We start from the raw sequence: 16,460 nt of genomic DNA, 5'->3' as shown, positions 1-16,460 counted from the left end.
AACGAAATTTATATTTTTAATTTGGATAATAATACGGCGAACGTATATAACGTAAAAATTGGAAATTATTTTGTATTAAAATAATTATAACAAATGGTTATAACGTAAAAAAATAAAAAAATTTACCAATAAAAAAATTGGTAAAAAACATTTTAATAATTTTTTACAAAATCGCGATAATAAACGTAAAAAATTTGCAATTAGGTAAATATTCGTGGGTAATTTTTCGGACCAAATGTTAAAAAGGTGCTTTGGGGATAATTAAATCGAAAATTCGCTATATTTTTCGAATTTCCCGCAAAATAATAATTAAAATAAAATTAAATAAATAAATTAAATATATAATAAAAAAATAAAAATATATTACCGGGTTTAAAACGTATATTTTTGCGTTTTTTGGCGATATTTTTTTTATCCGCGGTTTTAAAAAATATTTTTGGCGTTTTACCCGTATAAAATTTACGTATTATTTTTATTTTAAGAATTTTACGAAACGTTTTAACGGAAATAAAATATAAAGGGGGAAATATTATAATTAATTAAAATTAAATAATAAAATGGTTATAAAAAATGGTTATTAAATAAACGATTTAAATCGGTAATAATTGGGGTTAAATAAATAATTGGGTGGAAAGCCGAAAATTATTACGCGATTACTAAAAAAAAAAGTAAAAATTATAGGGGAACGAAATTAAACCCGATTAAAATTAGCGTAAAAAATTTTTTAGGTAATAACGTTTTTTTAATTGGATAAAATGCGGGGTGGGTATAGGGCTAACCCAATTAAAAAGGCACCGTTTGCAAAAGAATTTCCGAATTTTGGAATTTAATTGTAATAATAAAAATTTTAAATTTTTACAAATTTTATAACCTTATAATTTAATCGCGTTTTTGTTTTATATTGGAAAAATTACCATTTGTAAAAATAAATATCGTTAGCAAATATAGGTAAAAACCTGCATTTTTTATAATAATTTTAATTATAATTAAAAATTAACCAAAAATAATACCCAAAGGCAAAATAAATAATAATATCGGTCGCAAGGCCCAAAATTTACAAAACCGTAATAAGAAATTTAAAAAATAAGCAAATAATAGCGATAAAATTAAATTATTCGTAAACCGCGCGTATAAACGATTTAATATAATATTATCGCGGTAAAAATCGAAATTACGCGTTGGTTATAAATATATAATATCGATTAAATTTAAATAAAAACAAATGGAAAATAAATTTAAAACAAAATTTATTGTTAAAAAATAAATAACTATTCCATATAACCATTTAAAATAATAAAATTATAATAACCATTTTTTATAATTATTTAAAAAACGTTAAAATTAATATTGGAAAGATTTACAATCCAAATTTGGCCTAAAAATACGTACCCCCGCCCCAATTAATAACGAATATTGGAAAAACGTGGATAATTTTAACAATTTGGAAAATATTTTCGAAACTTTTTTTCAAATTTCCATTAAAAAAGTTGAAAAATTAATATTTAAATAGGAAAAAATAATCGCTATTTTATTATTATAATAAACTAATTACCAAAATAAAATAAATAAATTTATCCGCCAAATTTTTTACAGCTTTTTTAAAGGCGTTTTACCTATTAATATTATAAAAATTGGTAAAATAATACGCCAAATTCGCTATAAAATTACCTATTTTGGTAATATATTAACGTTTTTCCAAAAAAAAATGGCTAAATTGGTAAATAATTAATAATTATATAAAATAATTATTATTTTTTTTAATTAATAATATTAAATAATACGTAATTCCGTTTATTATATTATATATTGGTGCTAATATTCCCTGGTTACGTATTTGGTTACCAAAATATATTATTGGGCAAAAAATATTGCGGTTTACAATTATAATATAAATTAAATATACCAAATATTCGAAAATAAAATAAAATAAATATTTCCCAAATTAAAAATTATAATACCAAATTTAATAATTATAATATAGGACGGTTTATTTTACGTTTATTTAATCCTTGACCCTTATTAAAAAATCCTATTACGCGTTTTTATTTATTATAACGTACCCAAACCTTTAATTATAAATTATATTTATATGATAAATACCGCCAAATTCCGCGCGTAAAAATTATATAGGATATTTAATCGCAAAACCCCTATACGCCGCATTTGGGCCAAACAAACGTTTTATAAAATATATGTAAATATATTTAATAAGTCGATTGGAATAATTTACCGAATAATTGTTTAGGAAAATACCCAAAAATGGGTTATATTTCCATTTATTACCGCCGATTGGGTTAAAATACCCGATTTTGGCGAGGTAATAAATAAGGAAATAAAAAGGTTATAAATATTAGTTATAAAACCTATTTATAATAAAATATTTAAGGAATTTAAAAGAGATTTTTTGCCTATAATATAAAATTATACCCAAATACGGTTATAATAAATAATTACGGGATTTTTTTATATTTTAAAATTAAAATATGGAAAATTAAATTATAATAATTATTAAAATTAATATAATATAATTTTAACGGTAAAAAGGGTTTTTATTTTCCAACCCCTTTTAAAATTAGTGAAAAAAATTAAAATTAAAAGTTTTTTTTTATTTATAATTTTGCATTAAATAAATTAATATATTTCAACCAATTTAAATAAATAAAGCAAATAAAACAAATATAATAAATAAAACGAATATAATTTAAATAAATAGGGAGGTATATAGGTAAATAAATATAAAAATAAGTAAATATTATTTATTAAAATTTTATTTTATACCCCATTATTTGTAAAATAAATCGGATAAAGGATATATTTTTGGTAAATACCGTAACCCGTTTAGCGTAAATAATAACCAAATTCGAAACCGTAAATAATTATATTAAAAATATTTCCCCGGTTTTTTATAAAGCTATTAAAACCTTAATTTAAATATATAAACGAACGTAAAACGTAACCGTATTTATTAAATCCTTTATTATACGTTGGAAAACGATTTTAAATATTAATAAATCCGTATTAAATTGTAAACGGCAAATATTTTTTAATATAATAATTAAAACAGCATATTAATATATAATTATCCAATATAACCATTATAATTTATATTTATTTCCAGGTTTAAATCGTTTTGTATAATTTTTCGTCCGTTATCCTTTTTTTGTTATTCGGTTATTAATACGGCCATTTTTTCGAATTGGTGGTTTGTTTTCCGTCGTTTTTTTCGCAATTTTTTTCGTTCGACTTCGTTTTATAATTGGATTTTGGGATAAAATTATATTCGGGGGTAATATTTTTGGTATTTTTCGTAATCGAACGGGTAATCGAGAATTTAATTATTTAATCGGGTTTAACGGTATAAATTAAATATAATTAATAAAAATAAAAAATTTAATTTCGATTAGCCAATATAAAATAAAAATTAAATAGGTAAAAATTTATTTAATATTTGGAAATTTTTGTTTAAAAACCGGTAATTGTCCGCGATATTTTTATTTTATTCGTGTTATAATTTATTATACAAATAATAGCGATAATTTGGAAAAAAAAAAATTCGTTAATTTTCCAAATTTTTTTTTTTTTTTTGTTTTAAAAAAAAAAGGTTAGCCGAAATAAATCCAATATCGATTATTTAAAACTCCATATTAAATTTTAAACGAACGAGTTAAATCGATAAAAAATTTTTTAACGTTTTATATTANGTTATTTTTTTTTTTTTTTTTTTTTAATTTTTAATTATATAATTGTAATGGATAAATTAATAAATTTTTTAGGGGAATTAATCGAAAAATTATTTTTTCTAAACGTTAAATTTGTTAACGAATTTTACGATAAAATTTCGAACGTAAAAACGCCCGTATAACGTCGATTTAACGTAAATTCGAACGAAAATATTTTTTTTTTAAATTTTAACCAAAATACCGAAACGGAATTTATCGTTACGTTATTTACAAATTACAAATTTACGGATTATAATAAATTTATAATAAATAGCGGAAAAAATAACGTTTATTATTTATATACCCCTAAATTATAAAATAATTTTTTTAATTTATTCGTTATTAATTTTTGGTTTCGCCGTTGGATTTTAAAAAAAAATAAAATCGATTTAATTTTAAAAACGTTTTAAAAACCCAAATTGGCAGAAATTTGGAAATTTTACCAATAAAGGTTTTTCCGAAATAACGGCGAATTATACGTTATTTACAAATAATATATACAAATATTAAAATACCCCTAATTTAATAAAAAAAACCAATAATAATATAGCGGAATAAATATCTTTATACGGTATTGCAATATTATTACCTATACCCGAAAAGGATCGGAAATTTAAACGACGTCCGGTAATATTATATTAACTAATATCGATTTTCGGCTAATAAATTACTTTTTTTTAAAAAAATATAATTATTTATATAATTATCCATATAACTATCCATTATAATTTGAATTTATTTATTTTATATATTATTTTTTTATTTACGTAACGTTAATAAAATATTATATATTCGTATAGGTTAAAAACGTATAATAATATTCGAAAAATAAAATCGAAAAATCTTACGTCCAATTTTATATTTCGTTACGGAAAAAATTTAATATTATATACGATTCGGAATTTAAATTGTTCGTATAAACCCGAAACGACCGATAAAAGGTCCTTTTATTATAAATATTTACCAAAAAATACAAAATAATAATTAAAAATATTATTATTTAAACGTTGGCCAATATTTCCCGAAAAGGAAAAATATTTTTAATTATTAATAAGTGGATTAATTTAAATTTAAAATACGTTTTTTAAAATATTATGGCCGTTTACGTAAATAATAATTGAATACGCCGTTATATTATTTTGGATTTTATTATAACCAATATTAATAAAACGAAAAAACGATTGGTAAAATTTACGGCCCAAATTATTATAAAATATAAATTAGAAAGTAAAATATTAATTATTACGGCCGATAATATATCCAATTTTCGCGCCAATAACGTAACGGCGGAATTTCGGGTTTATAATCCCCAATTATAAATATAATTAAAAATTTCCCAATTATTTTATATGGCCTACGTTTTACAATTTATAAAAGGGGTTATATATTAAAATTTCCATATTATTAAAACAAATTTCCGCGTTTTTTTAATTAATTTTTCTAACGACGAAAATTTAATTATTAATAGTACGGATAAAAATAAAACGTAGGATATTTTTCCAAAATATATTATCGTTTAAATAAATAATACCAATATATTAAATAATTTGAATATTATTTAACCCAATATTTTATATTAATTAAAATATTTGGCGGTTTTATTTTATTAAACCCCCAAACGGATAAAATTTTTTTGCAATTTGCAATAATTTACCGGTAAATATGGATTTAAAAGCTTTTAATTATTAATTAAAAATATCCAAATTAAATAAAATTCGACCATTTTAATTATTACGCGTATTTTTTAATTTTATCAAACTATAGGAATATTTATTTAATAATATTTTATTTTGCCAAATGGTTAAAACGATCCGGTTAATATTATTTTAGCTAAATTTCGAATTTTTAACGAAAATTGGATTATTTTGGAATATTTATTAGCGACGATTAAAATTATAACGGTTTTTACCAACGTTTTTAGGGTAAATAAAATAAAAATAATTATATACGTATTATTTAAATTAAAAATTATCGGTATAATTTTTACCAATTTCGAATGTAAATTTTAATTAAAAGTTCGAAAATATCCATAAACGGGATAATATACCAATTTAAAAACCGTAATTTTAACGGCGCGAATAAAATTGGATAAATATATTAATTTAATTTAATATTATTACGTTAAAAAATTATATTTTTTGGCCGTTATTTTAATTTCCCCGACGCGTACGGATTCCCGAAAAAACCGTTTACGGTATTATATAAAATATATTAATTAACGCGTAGAAAATTTAATCGCCAAAAGGATTAAACGTTTAACCGAATTATATTCGAAAAAACGAAATCCGAATTTCCATCCGAAAAAAAATTAATTTAACCGGGTATTAACCCGGTTTTATTTATTTTATAACGTAAACCAAATCCGAAAAAATCCAAATATATAAATAATTAAAATTTAAACCCGATAAAATTTCCATACCTTATCGATCGATCCGTCGAAAAAAATATCCGGTTAAAAGTTAAAATATTTTTAATATAAGGTATATAATATATTAATTTTATTATAATCCAAAATATGGATAATTATACGGATAATTATACGGATAATTATATATATTAATTTTTATTTATATTTAATTATAAAAAACGATAATAATATTTTCAATTGGTAAATTATATAGAAAATAAAATTTCCAAAATTCGCCCAAATTACCCGCGATATTTTAATTATACCTGCTATTTTAATTTTTATCAAACGTTTATAATTATAATTAAATAATTTTATCGGTTTTAATTAATATTTTTTAAATTTATTTGCCATTTGCGATTATATTATTATTTATATTTCGATTAAAAAAAAATTTATTTTTTTAGTCGGTATTAAAATTATTATCGTAAAAAACGAATATTTAAACCCGGAAAACGAAAAAATTAAATACGATAGGTTTACGGAATTTGTCGGTTTTATCCACAATTTGGGTAAATTAAATAATAATTTTAATTCCGATAAAAATAATATTATCGGAATAACCGTTAATAATACCCCAATCCGGGCTAATATTAACCGTATATTTGCATTATTTATTTTTATTTAAATTGGATTAAAATATAGCAAAATTTTTATAAAAATTTTAATTAAAACGTTAAAACGGGTACGGAATAATATATCGCATGGGCGTAATTTGAGGAATTCTTAAATATAAAATATTGTTAAATAAATTATTTTTTTTCGTATTTTATATTCGGTTAATAAAAAAAAATATTACAATTAATATTTATTATTTTTATTTTTATTATAATTTAATTTATTATATACGAAAAAAAATAAAAATTAATAATAATAATAATAATAATTATAATAATAATAATAATAATAATTATATTAGAAAATATATTATTTTATATTACGTTTATTTTAGTATAATTTCCTTCGGAATTTTACAAATGTTAATTTTAAAATATTTACGTATTTACGGGCTTTACCCACGGGGGCCCGCGGGCTGCCAAAAAAACCCGCGTTCAAATTTGGGCCGGGTTGGGCCCCCCCATAAATATTACAGTTTACCCGCGGGCCCCCCGACCCACCTATTTGGGCCGGCGCGGGCCCCCATAGGCGGGTTTTGGCAGGCCTTAATAGTGTAGAGCTTTTCTGGGGGATTCTGTATGAATCGCTGGATCTCTCTAGCCTCTCCTTTCATCACTCTGCCTTGAGGTTCAGCATGCCATGATAAGTCCAAATCCGGATGTTATTTGCACCTTCTGACCCTTCAACCACACAAACAGGCTATGCCTTGCCTCTTCGGTCCATGTCAGTCGCTGTGAGTTGGAAGAAAAATCTATTGAAACTATTTGTCAGCTGATGAAAAGTTTGCTGCGCCTCTGGGATTTGTCGGCCCTTCCGGAGGACAATGACATGACTGGACATCAACTGATTGGTCAAAAGATATGAGCTTATCCGTAAAGCTGTCTACAAATGTAGGAAAACCGGAAAGGCAACCCGGTACCAACGGACAAGAACCAATCCCGCTAATATGCAACCCCAAACCGACGAGTTTAGAGCTGAATGACTCGCTTTTGTGGTCTTTCATCTGCTGACGTGGGCTCATCCTTAAAGGCGTAAAAGAGCCTCATGTCGCTGTTCATGCCTAGAAGTGGCGGAAGCTGACCGGCAGCTTTGAGCCGCTGACCACCAATGTGCAATTGAACTAGCACGAGGCGGCCACCGACGCGATGGTGCAATGTCCAAAGCAATATGCGGGCCGCGAAACGCCCGTGCTAAGATTTGCCTTCGGTGTGCATCATGATGGATGAGTCGGCATAGATAGAAGTTCTTCGCGCTTTGCCTCGGCCATATCCACGGTTGACAGCCCTGCGCCGTATTCTTCAGGCATGTTCCGACAAGCAAGTTCCACTGAGAATAGGTACATTTTTCAGCTCCATAACGATTTCCCCCTCCAGCGAGACACACACCGCGCTACTATGGCTGCACACTGATACAGGCTGACATCACGACGGGCCAGCGGAGAAACGTTAGGAGATCAAGAGAAATACCTTGTCCACTCGTGCCTCAAAACACCTCGATGAAGCACAATGGTCGAGCACAAAACATCGTCTGACACAAAGAATCTCACATGTCTCAGTGCAGTGAGCTGCGCTTCTCATACCTTAAGATCTCGTCTTGCGAACACACGGGCGTTTTGTCTCTAAATATCTTGACGACGATGGTGTCCAAGCTAGCCAAAAGGAGGTCAGTAACTGGGAAAAGCGGGTGACTGTATCCTTGCCAGCCCAAACCCTCCAATGCAACTTGGATGTTTTGCATACAAGGGATTTGACTAGAGTTCGAAATTCAGTTAAAAATCCCCGTACGGATACTTTCCAACTTTGCTGAAGGGATACTGTACAGAAAATGACTGACAAAGACTGATGCGGCCACACAGTCAACAGCGGGTGCTATGCAAGTCTTGATGACAGCGGTAGCAACCAGATCGCTCCCAAAGGTATCCTGGCGTCCAGATCCGTAATCTTTTGGGCTTTGTAGCCACGAATCTCTGTACCTGACAAGTTCATCTGGGATAAAAGCGAGAAGGACAGCACTGGCTTTTTCGCCGGACAAGAGTGGATCTAGGTTTGAGAGAGCCTTCTCCATCAGGGCCGGCTACCGGGGACATTGGGGACGGACAAAACACGTCGGCCTCACGGGTAGTCGTGGCCAGATGCGTGGCGGCGATGGCAACACCTCCAGTTGCGAAGAGGCTATCGTCCTGGCTGGTTGTAGCGATGTTGGTACCCAATACATCTGCCCACAAACTGCGATTCGCACTTATCTGCTTAACCGCCGGGCTTCTTCCACACCTGTGGCTAGCCAGCCCTTGCTTGAAAACAGCTAATATGTGACATTTGACTTCACAGAGCTCCAGGTGCTGGTCACGGTTCTAGGCCTGGTAATCTCTTTGACCAACCAAGCTCAGATGACCGCCCGCGTGGCACTACACCAAGTCTCCCATTTACCAGAGCTACCTACGCTGGGTCAGCCAACAAAGGATGTTTGCTCCATAATCAATCCTCTTAATTAGATATAAAGCTTCATGCTACAGAACGTATCAAGCCTTCTTCCCAGCCCTCCTTTCCCACCTCGGCAAACGTATGGACACCTCTCTTCACGAGTGTGCCTCGGAATTGGGATGCTGATAGTCTATCTGGTATTGCTTCAAGTCATGCGAGTCAGCCCCCGGGATGGGACCATGCTCGGTCGCATGCAGATGTTGAAGGAGGCGTGACGAAGTCCAAAATTCTCTGTCGCAACCCGTGCATTGAAATTTTGGCGAACCTTTCGTCCAAATAGGCTTATGAATGTGTTGTTCAGAAGAGACAGGGTCGCTATGAGGCTCGACCAGCGAGTGACTATTTGTGGTCGGAGCAGCCATAGCGCCAATGGCAAGCAGGGTGATAAGTTGGGCGAACGCAGTGAAGCGCATTCTTGCGGTTATACGCGAGCTAAAAAGATGAAGCTAACAGGAACAGTCAAAAGTCGAATGTAATCAAATCAGCTTAACGAGCTGAAAGCAAACTGAAAGTGTGACTGGTGAAAATGGAAAAATAAATGAAGAAGAGGAAGTAGAAGCTGATGGGCTAAATGTGATGGTTTACAGCCTAGGTAAAGAAAATGCACAAAGGTCAAGGTCTCAAGGAATGATGACTTAGTCTCCGTTTTCTCTCCCTCCACTTTTTGAACAAAATTTTGACATGCAGAGTTAATGCCCCCCGCAATGATTCAATTTATCAGGAGCAAAGCCACTGGCTCCTGACTAGGATTACACATCATGCTCTAAAGGCTGCGCGTTTGTCCAGCGGGGACAGACCTATCAATGCGGCAATAAGAAAGCTAGGAAGAGATACTTGTCCATATTTGCATTTCGGCTAACCCACCCCTTGCATGTTTGCCAAATGCAATTTTTCATAGATCTAACCTACGAGTAGGGACTAAGGTTGAGATACATAAGTACTGCGTATCGCTTTGTTTGTTTCTGTCTATTTCAAGTCTAAACGAAAATCGTTTGGCAATTTGCACCAAATACAAAATAAAAGGGTTCCGTGTATTCATGGGTACTTTATGCGTGATGTATCCGGACTGCACGTCCATCTATGGAACCGGGGATCCAATCTGCGGAAAGGTCACTGTTGTTCCAACAGCATTATTGATTCTGCCACCGGAGGGATGATCTAAGAGGCTGAAAAGGGGCTGCATGCCCGCCCGACTCATAGCATTGACTGAGCCTGTAATTTTGATTGACCACTGAAAAGCCATGCAGGCCTAACCCTGCGGTCATATTTGCGAATCAGATCCTTACTTTACTACAGTGGGAAGACAAAGGTATCGACTTTTTCGCATTTGCCGATACAAAATTGGGAGAAAATACACCTTTTCCAACTAACATAATTTTACGAATAAAGCGGCTATATACGTACACTTCCGTTATAAAATGTACATTCAACAAATTTAACTTGTCTCTTTTGAGAATTCAAGATATGTTTCCAAACCGTCGAAATATCGAAATTGAGTGAAATTTTGAAATGGAAGGTTATTAGAGCTTTTTTCTTTCTTTTTCTTTTTTTTTTTTTTTTTTTTTTTTTTTTTTTAGCACATACGGTACCGGTAAAGGTTATGAATTAGTGGGCTACACCGTTGGGAATTAACGGATCAAGAACGTCAACGAAAATGTGAAAAATCTATTAATTTTTACTTTGCTATAATTCCCGTTGACAATCAAATACACAAAGTTTTAAAACTGTGTATAGTTTTGGTTAATTATTACTAAATTTACGAGATTTAAGGTGTGTTGATTTTATTTCGTAAAGTTACAGTTGTGTTAAAAACTCGAGTTTTGTGCGTAAAATTGCGAGAAAAAAAAAGTCGGTACTTTTGGCCGTCGATTGCAGCTTGTGGCTATAAATAATATTGTCGTGAAGTGAAAATGGGTTTCACTTTCTCGAGCCTTGACCAACTAGGGTTGCGATTTAGGGACCCCAGGGATCTTTAAATTTGATTTTACGCATAATCGCTTCGGCATAACCAAAGACGAGAATTAGCAGATTAACACTATTGCACTTCTCTGCCAATGAAGAACCGGTTGCATGGCTTTGGAATTAGCTTTTATGGTTGGAGCTTGAATGGGTTGGGAAGATAAACCAGACCGCCTATGTACCTAACTTAGGCAACAGGCCACGCTTCGAGGCAAAGACCTGCTTCACAGCAAAGCCCGGTAATGGAATAGGCATTCGGGAATGAGGGTGTCATTAACTCACTGCCCCGTGTCCACGAACTAAACGCATGGTGGATGCCCACCTCTATAGTATTTCAAGAATGACCACAACGATGCAAGTGCGAAACCTGATCAAGAGCTTGGGCCGCCAGGTGCCAGCAAACATGTTTGGGACTACAAATCACGTACTGGACTTCACATACAAGGTGAGAAACACATGTTGGAAAGTCTGGAGCGAGTACATAAGTCTGAGCCAAAATCTACACATAATTATTTGGTTATTTACCACGGGTTAATATTCAGCAATTTCGACGCAATTAAGCTATATAAGGACCTCCTGACCCATACATTACAAGTCCAGCACCCAGATACCTATTCATCTCAACATCTCTCCGAGTATACTTCAATCACCCCCAAGTATGACCGGTCTAGTGTTACGACAAATCCGTTGGCAGCTCCTCGAATGAAAACCGGCATCTTGGCCACGACAAAGTTGCCGAGGGTTCCGACGGCTAACCTTTGTTTCACAATAGAGTCCTTGATGGCACCAGAAAGGTCCAGGGAATCGAGGACGGGCTCCACGGACTTAACGACGGGGAAGGCGTTATCGATGGAGGCCTGCAGGCCGGCGAAGGAGCTACGCAGGCTGATAGCCTCCCTGGTAGAGAGACTATTGCTATTGGATACGACGACTGTGGCCTCGGAGATGGACTTGTCAAGCGCATTAAGAGACGACTTGATGGATTTGCCGTTATGGGTGTTGAAGGCGTGCTTGGTGGCGTCGACTTTGGTTTTAATTTCGTCAAGGGCATTTCTGATGAGATGAACCTGCGCGCATGCTAACGAGAGGATGCTCGCGACAGGAACGATGAAGGTGGAGAGACGCATAATGGCTGTTGTGTGGTTGAAAAGATGAGTGGTGCCGACTTGAGCTTCTTTGTAAAAGACCTATAGGAGACATTATATAGTTATGTCGAAGATCTGCCAAACTGACTCCGACAAACGATTAATTTAGGGTGTGGTTATTTTAGGCCTGATCTTCTGCATGTTTAACATTCGTATTCCCAAATCCGGCGGTACTTTATTCCTGATAAAAATAATTGGGCATTTCGTGAAAATAACCTTTTTTACAGGGGGTTTGCTAGCGCTATGGGATGGGCTTTTGCAAAAGTGGTGCAAAAGTAATTACAAATGTTCAAATCAGTTCTCAAATTATGCAAAACACGAGAAACAAGAGGATTATTTTTTAAATTTGGTCTTCGGTTGGGCTGAGTCCAATTTAAAACAATTTACTACGAAAAAAGTAATAAAGATTACTTTTTTGGGTCATTGGAGTAGGAAATTATGCGTCCATATACGGTCTCATGCTGAAATACCAAGCCCTTAGCCCGGGAAAACATTAAACCACCGCAGGTAAAAACCACGTTATGGTGCTAATGAGTGGCGCTATACAAATGGCGCACAAAGCCACGCCTCAACATCACTACATTCCCCATGTACGCCCATGTATTATCAGCTTTTTTAGGCCACCTTCTACGCCACTTTTTTATATAGTCATGACTATAACACAAACAATAACAGAAATTGTTTCGGTGATTCATTTATGAAAAACAATCTGTATATTTCCCAGAACTTATGTGATTTGAAATTCCGAAGATGTTAAAGTTTGCGCAAAAAATGTTAGAAGTTGGAGAGCCAAATACATTTTCCTGTATTTTCTGATTGGAGGTTTCAAATCGTGGTTTACTGTTTCTATTGCTAATTTTCTACTTGGGGGCTTGTACGTTGATTTGCACGCGAAATGGTTTTAGTGATGATGATTTAGCGTTTTCCTGCCCTGAAATAACAGATGGAATAAATTACAACCGGGTAAACATCGGTGGTTATATAACGCTACGTAAAGCAACATAAACGTTTCCCACGTGCCGGCCTGCCCGCCTCTCTGCCTGCACAGGTCCCAAAATTTCAACACGGTCGTAAAGGCAGTTTTCTGCACCATTATTTGCATTTATTTTTAACTTTACCAAACCCGCGTACGGATATAGTCCAGCCGAAAAAAACAAAATCGGTTTAACAATATGGTGCAACAAGTAGTGTGAAAATTTGCTGTTTCTGTTTGTTCGCGGGCAGACATGCGTGTGGGTAAATCACGTGTGGTAACACGTAATTTTAGAACACGTAACAGAGATTTTAACGGATCTTTGCAGGATTGTAAATAATTACAAAACGATAAATAGCATGCATGAAAATACCGTTTATTTTATTATATTATTTTTACCGATCGTAGCGATTATTTTATTTCTATCAATATTAATCAGTATTATTAATATAAGCAATATAAATAAATTAAATAAAGGTATTTAAATTGCTAATTTCTTTAACTAACGTTATATTTGGGGTTAATAACGAAGGATATTATAATAGTTATAAATACCGTATGCTAACGCGTTTAGGATTTGTAAATTATTGTTACGTAAGTTTTTAAAAATACCGGTTAAATCGTTATAACCTAAATTTCCTGGAACCTTTATTATCCGGGTTATACCGTTAGCCAAACCCCTATTCCGAACCGCTATTTTAAACGAAAAACGGCGTTATATCGGATATTAACGCGATAAACCCAGGTGTACCGTTTGTATTATTTACAATATCGAAAATATTCGAAAACCCTAACGAAAACGAGCTTTTAAATCGTATGTTTAAAGAGTTGGGAATCCGTTCCAGTAATTAAAAAAAAAATCGATATAAAAACGTTAAAAACCGGGTTGGGAAATTTATCCGAATATTTAAGCCAAATAATAATTGCGTAAAAAAACGTATGGATTATTAAAATAATTTGCAATTTCGAAAAACTTATAATATTTAAAAAAGGTAACCGGTTATTGGAATATTATATCGAGAAATTTAAAGGTTGGAAAAAAGAGAATTTTAATAAATATAATAAAAGGTTTATACGAATTTTAAAAAATGATTTATAAAGTTATAAAATTATAATACCAGGTCGAAAATACGGAAAAATAAGCCGAAAATTAATAAATATTATGGAAATTGCAAAAAAAGAACCGTAAACGGTAACCACGCAAAACCGTAATTTTAGCGAATTTTTAATTAAAAAAATAAAAAATTGTATTTTATTATTTACCAATTTACAGCCCGTATATCCTACGTCCAGGGTAAATTTTTAAAAGCCCGACCCAAAATTACGGTTATTATTTAATATATAATACGATTATATTTACCATTTATTCACCGTTCCCGGAAAATAGCCGTTTGGTAATATAAGGCCGTTTAACGAAAAATATAAAAAAAAGCCCTAAAATAAACGGGCAAATATTTAAAAGGAATAATTAATTGCGTACGAAACCTTTTAAACGTATAATCGTTTTACTACGGTATAAAATATTATTGCATATAAACGTTTACCACCCATTTAAATACCCAATTAAACGTTTCCGTTTATTACGTTAAAATTTTTTTTACAAATTTGGGAAAAAAATAATAATTATTTAAAAAATTTATACGATTTTTTGGATAAAAAGGTATTTAATTTTACAAATATTTGCCAAATAATGCAAATCGAAATTTTTCAAATATATGCCGTATTTCCGTAAATTTTAAAAGGAAAAATTAACGATTATTTCCGGATATATATAAGTAAAGATAAAATTTTTAGGAATATATATTTGCGTTTAAAAAAAAGGTTCGATACCGATTTTATCCGCTAATAATACCATTTAAATTGGAATTTAATTACGTTTTATTCCGTAAAAAATAAGCCCGAAAATAAAAATAAAATTTTAAAATAAATTTTAAAGTTTTTTTTCGATAAATTATAACGGTATTAAAAAATTATAAAATTAAATTATTAATTTAAATACCAATTCGTTAATAATATAATACGGGTTATATAGGAAATACCAAAATTAAAATTAATATTTGTAAATACGAAAAAAAGGTCGTACGAAAAGTTTTACAATTAATTACGCCGGTTTATAATTATCGAAAATAAATTACAAATTAACGGTTAATATTTGGTTAATCGCAAATATTAAATAATAATTCGAAACAAACGGCCATTATACCGTAAATAATTGGGTTTAAAAATTCGAACGAAATTAGGAATTAAACCCCAAAAAAAAAAATATAAAAAAAAGGAAAATGTTATATTTGTAAAAAGGAAAATTGCAAATTATGGAAATATACCAAAAAAAAATAACGCGTTAAAAAAAAGCGTTAAAAACGCGAATAAAAAAATTATGGCCAAAATATACGAGGTTATAAAACGTTTTTGCAAACCGCGGAGGGATTTAACGAAAATTTGGGCAATAATAATTTAAAAATATTAAAAGGTTATTTAATAAAATTTATAAACGAAAAACCTATTATAATTAACCATTATAAAATAATATAGGGTATAAAATTTTTAGCAAACGAATTTTTTAAATATAGGTTTAACGTTATACAAAAATAAAAAATAACGCAATTAATTAATCGCCTAAATTATATATTTATACAAACTAATATGGAATGGAAAGGTTTTTTACCAAATATTAGCGCGGTTAAATATTTAACGGTAAACTTTAGGCAATTCGTAATATTGTAACGATATAAACCAAATTTATATATAAATTAATAACGCGTTGGAAAAATACGTATACGTTTTAGCCAAAATGGCGTGGTAATATCGATAAAAATTGCCGATATACCTACCTTTATAGGGATAATTACGTTTTATATTATAAAAATAAATATACCGTTTTTAATATCGTTAAAAAATATAGATAAATTGCAGGCTTATTATAATAATATCCGAAATAAAATCGTTTACGGTAACGGTAAACGAATATTTATAAAACGGAAAAAAAGGCATTTTAAGTTTTATTTGGATAATACCGCGTAAGGGATTATATTTTTTACCGATTTTAAAATCGCGGGAACGTTTTTAACGGAAAAAAAGTTACGGCAAATTTACAAACGTTTTAAATACCCCTTCGTTAATAAATTTTAACGCTTATTATAACGTATAAACGAAAATGCG

The 16,460-nt window shown here is 30.9% G+C and overlaps 2 protein-coding genes across 2 annotated transcripts; one reads left to right on the top strand and one right to left on the bottom strand.

Moving 5' to 3' along the window:
• Positions 1-11,535: 11,535 nt before the first annotated feature.
• PgNI_05468 (uncharacterized protein) lies at positions 11,536-12,265 on the top strand (the record flags this gene model as incomplete). The annotated part of the gene is made up of 2 exons (XM_031125499.1): positions 11,536-11,628; positions 11,978-12,265. 2 exons carry the CDS (start codon positions 11,536-11,538, stop codon positions 12,263-12,265), a joined length of 381 nt encoding a protein of 126 aa, XP_030982983.1.
• Positions 11,804-12,310, bottom strand: PgNI_05467 (uncharacterized protein; the record flags this gene model as incomplete). The annotated part of the gene is made up of 1 exon (XM_031125498.1): positions 11,804-12,310. The coding sequence occupies one exon, from the start codon at positions 12,308-12,310 to the stop codon at positions 11,804-11,806; it is 507 nt and encodes a 168-aa protein (XP_030982315.1).
• Positions 12,311-16,460: the final 4,150 nt, after the last annotated feature.

Source organism: Pyricularia grisea, chromosome I (assembly GCF_004355905.1).
Source record: "Pyricularia grisea strain NI907 chromosome I, whole genome shotgun sequence".
Classification (NCBI taxonomy): domain Eukaryota; kingdom Fungi; phylum Ascomycota; class Sordariomycetes; order Magnaporthales; family Pyriculariaceae; genus Pyricularia; species Pyricularia grisea.
This window is presented reverse-complemented; position numbering and strand designations above follow the sequence as displayed.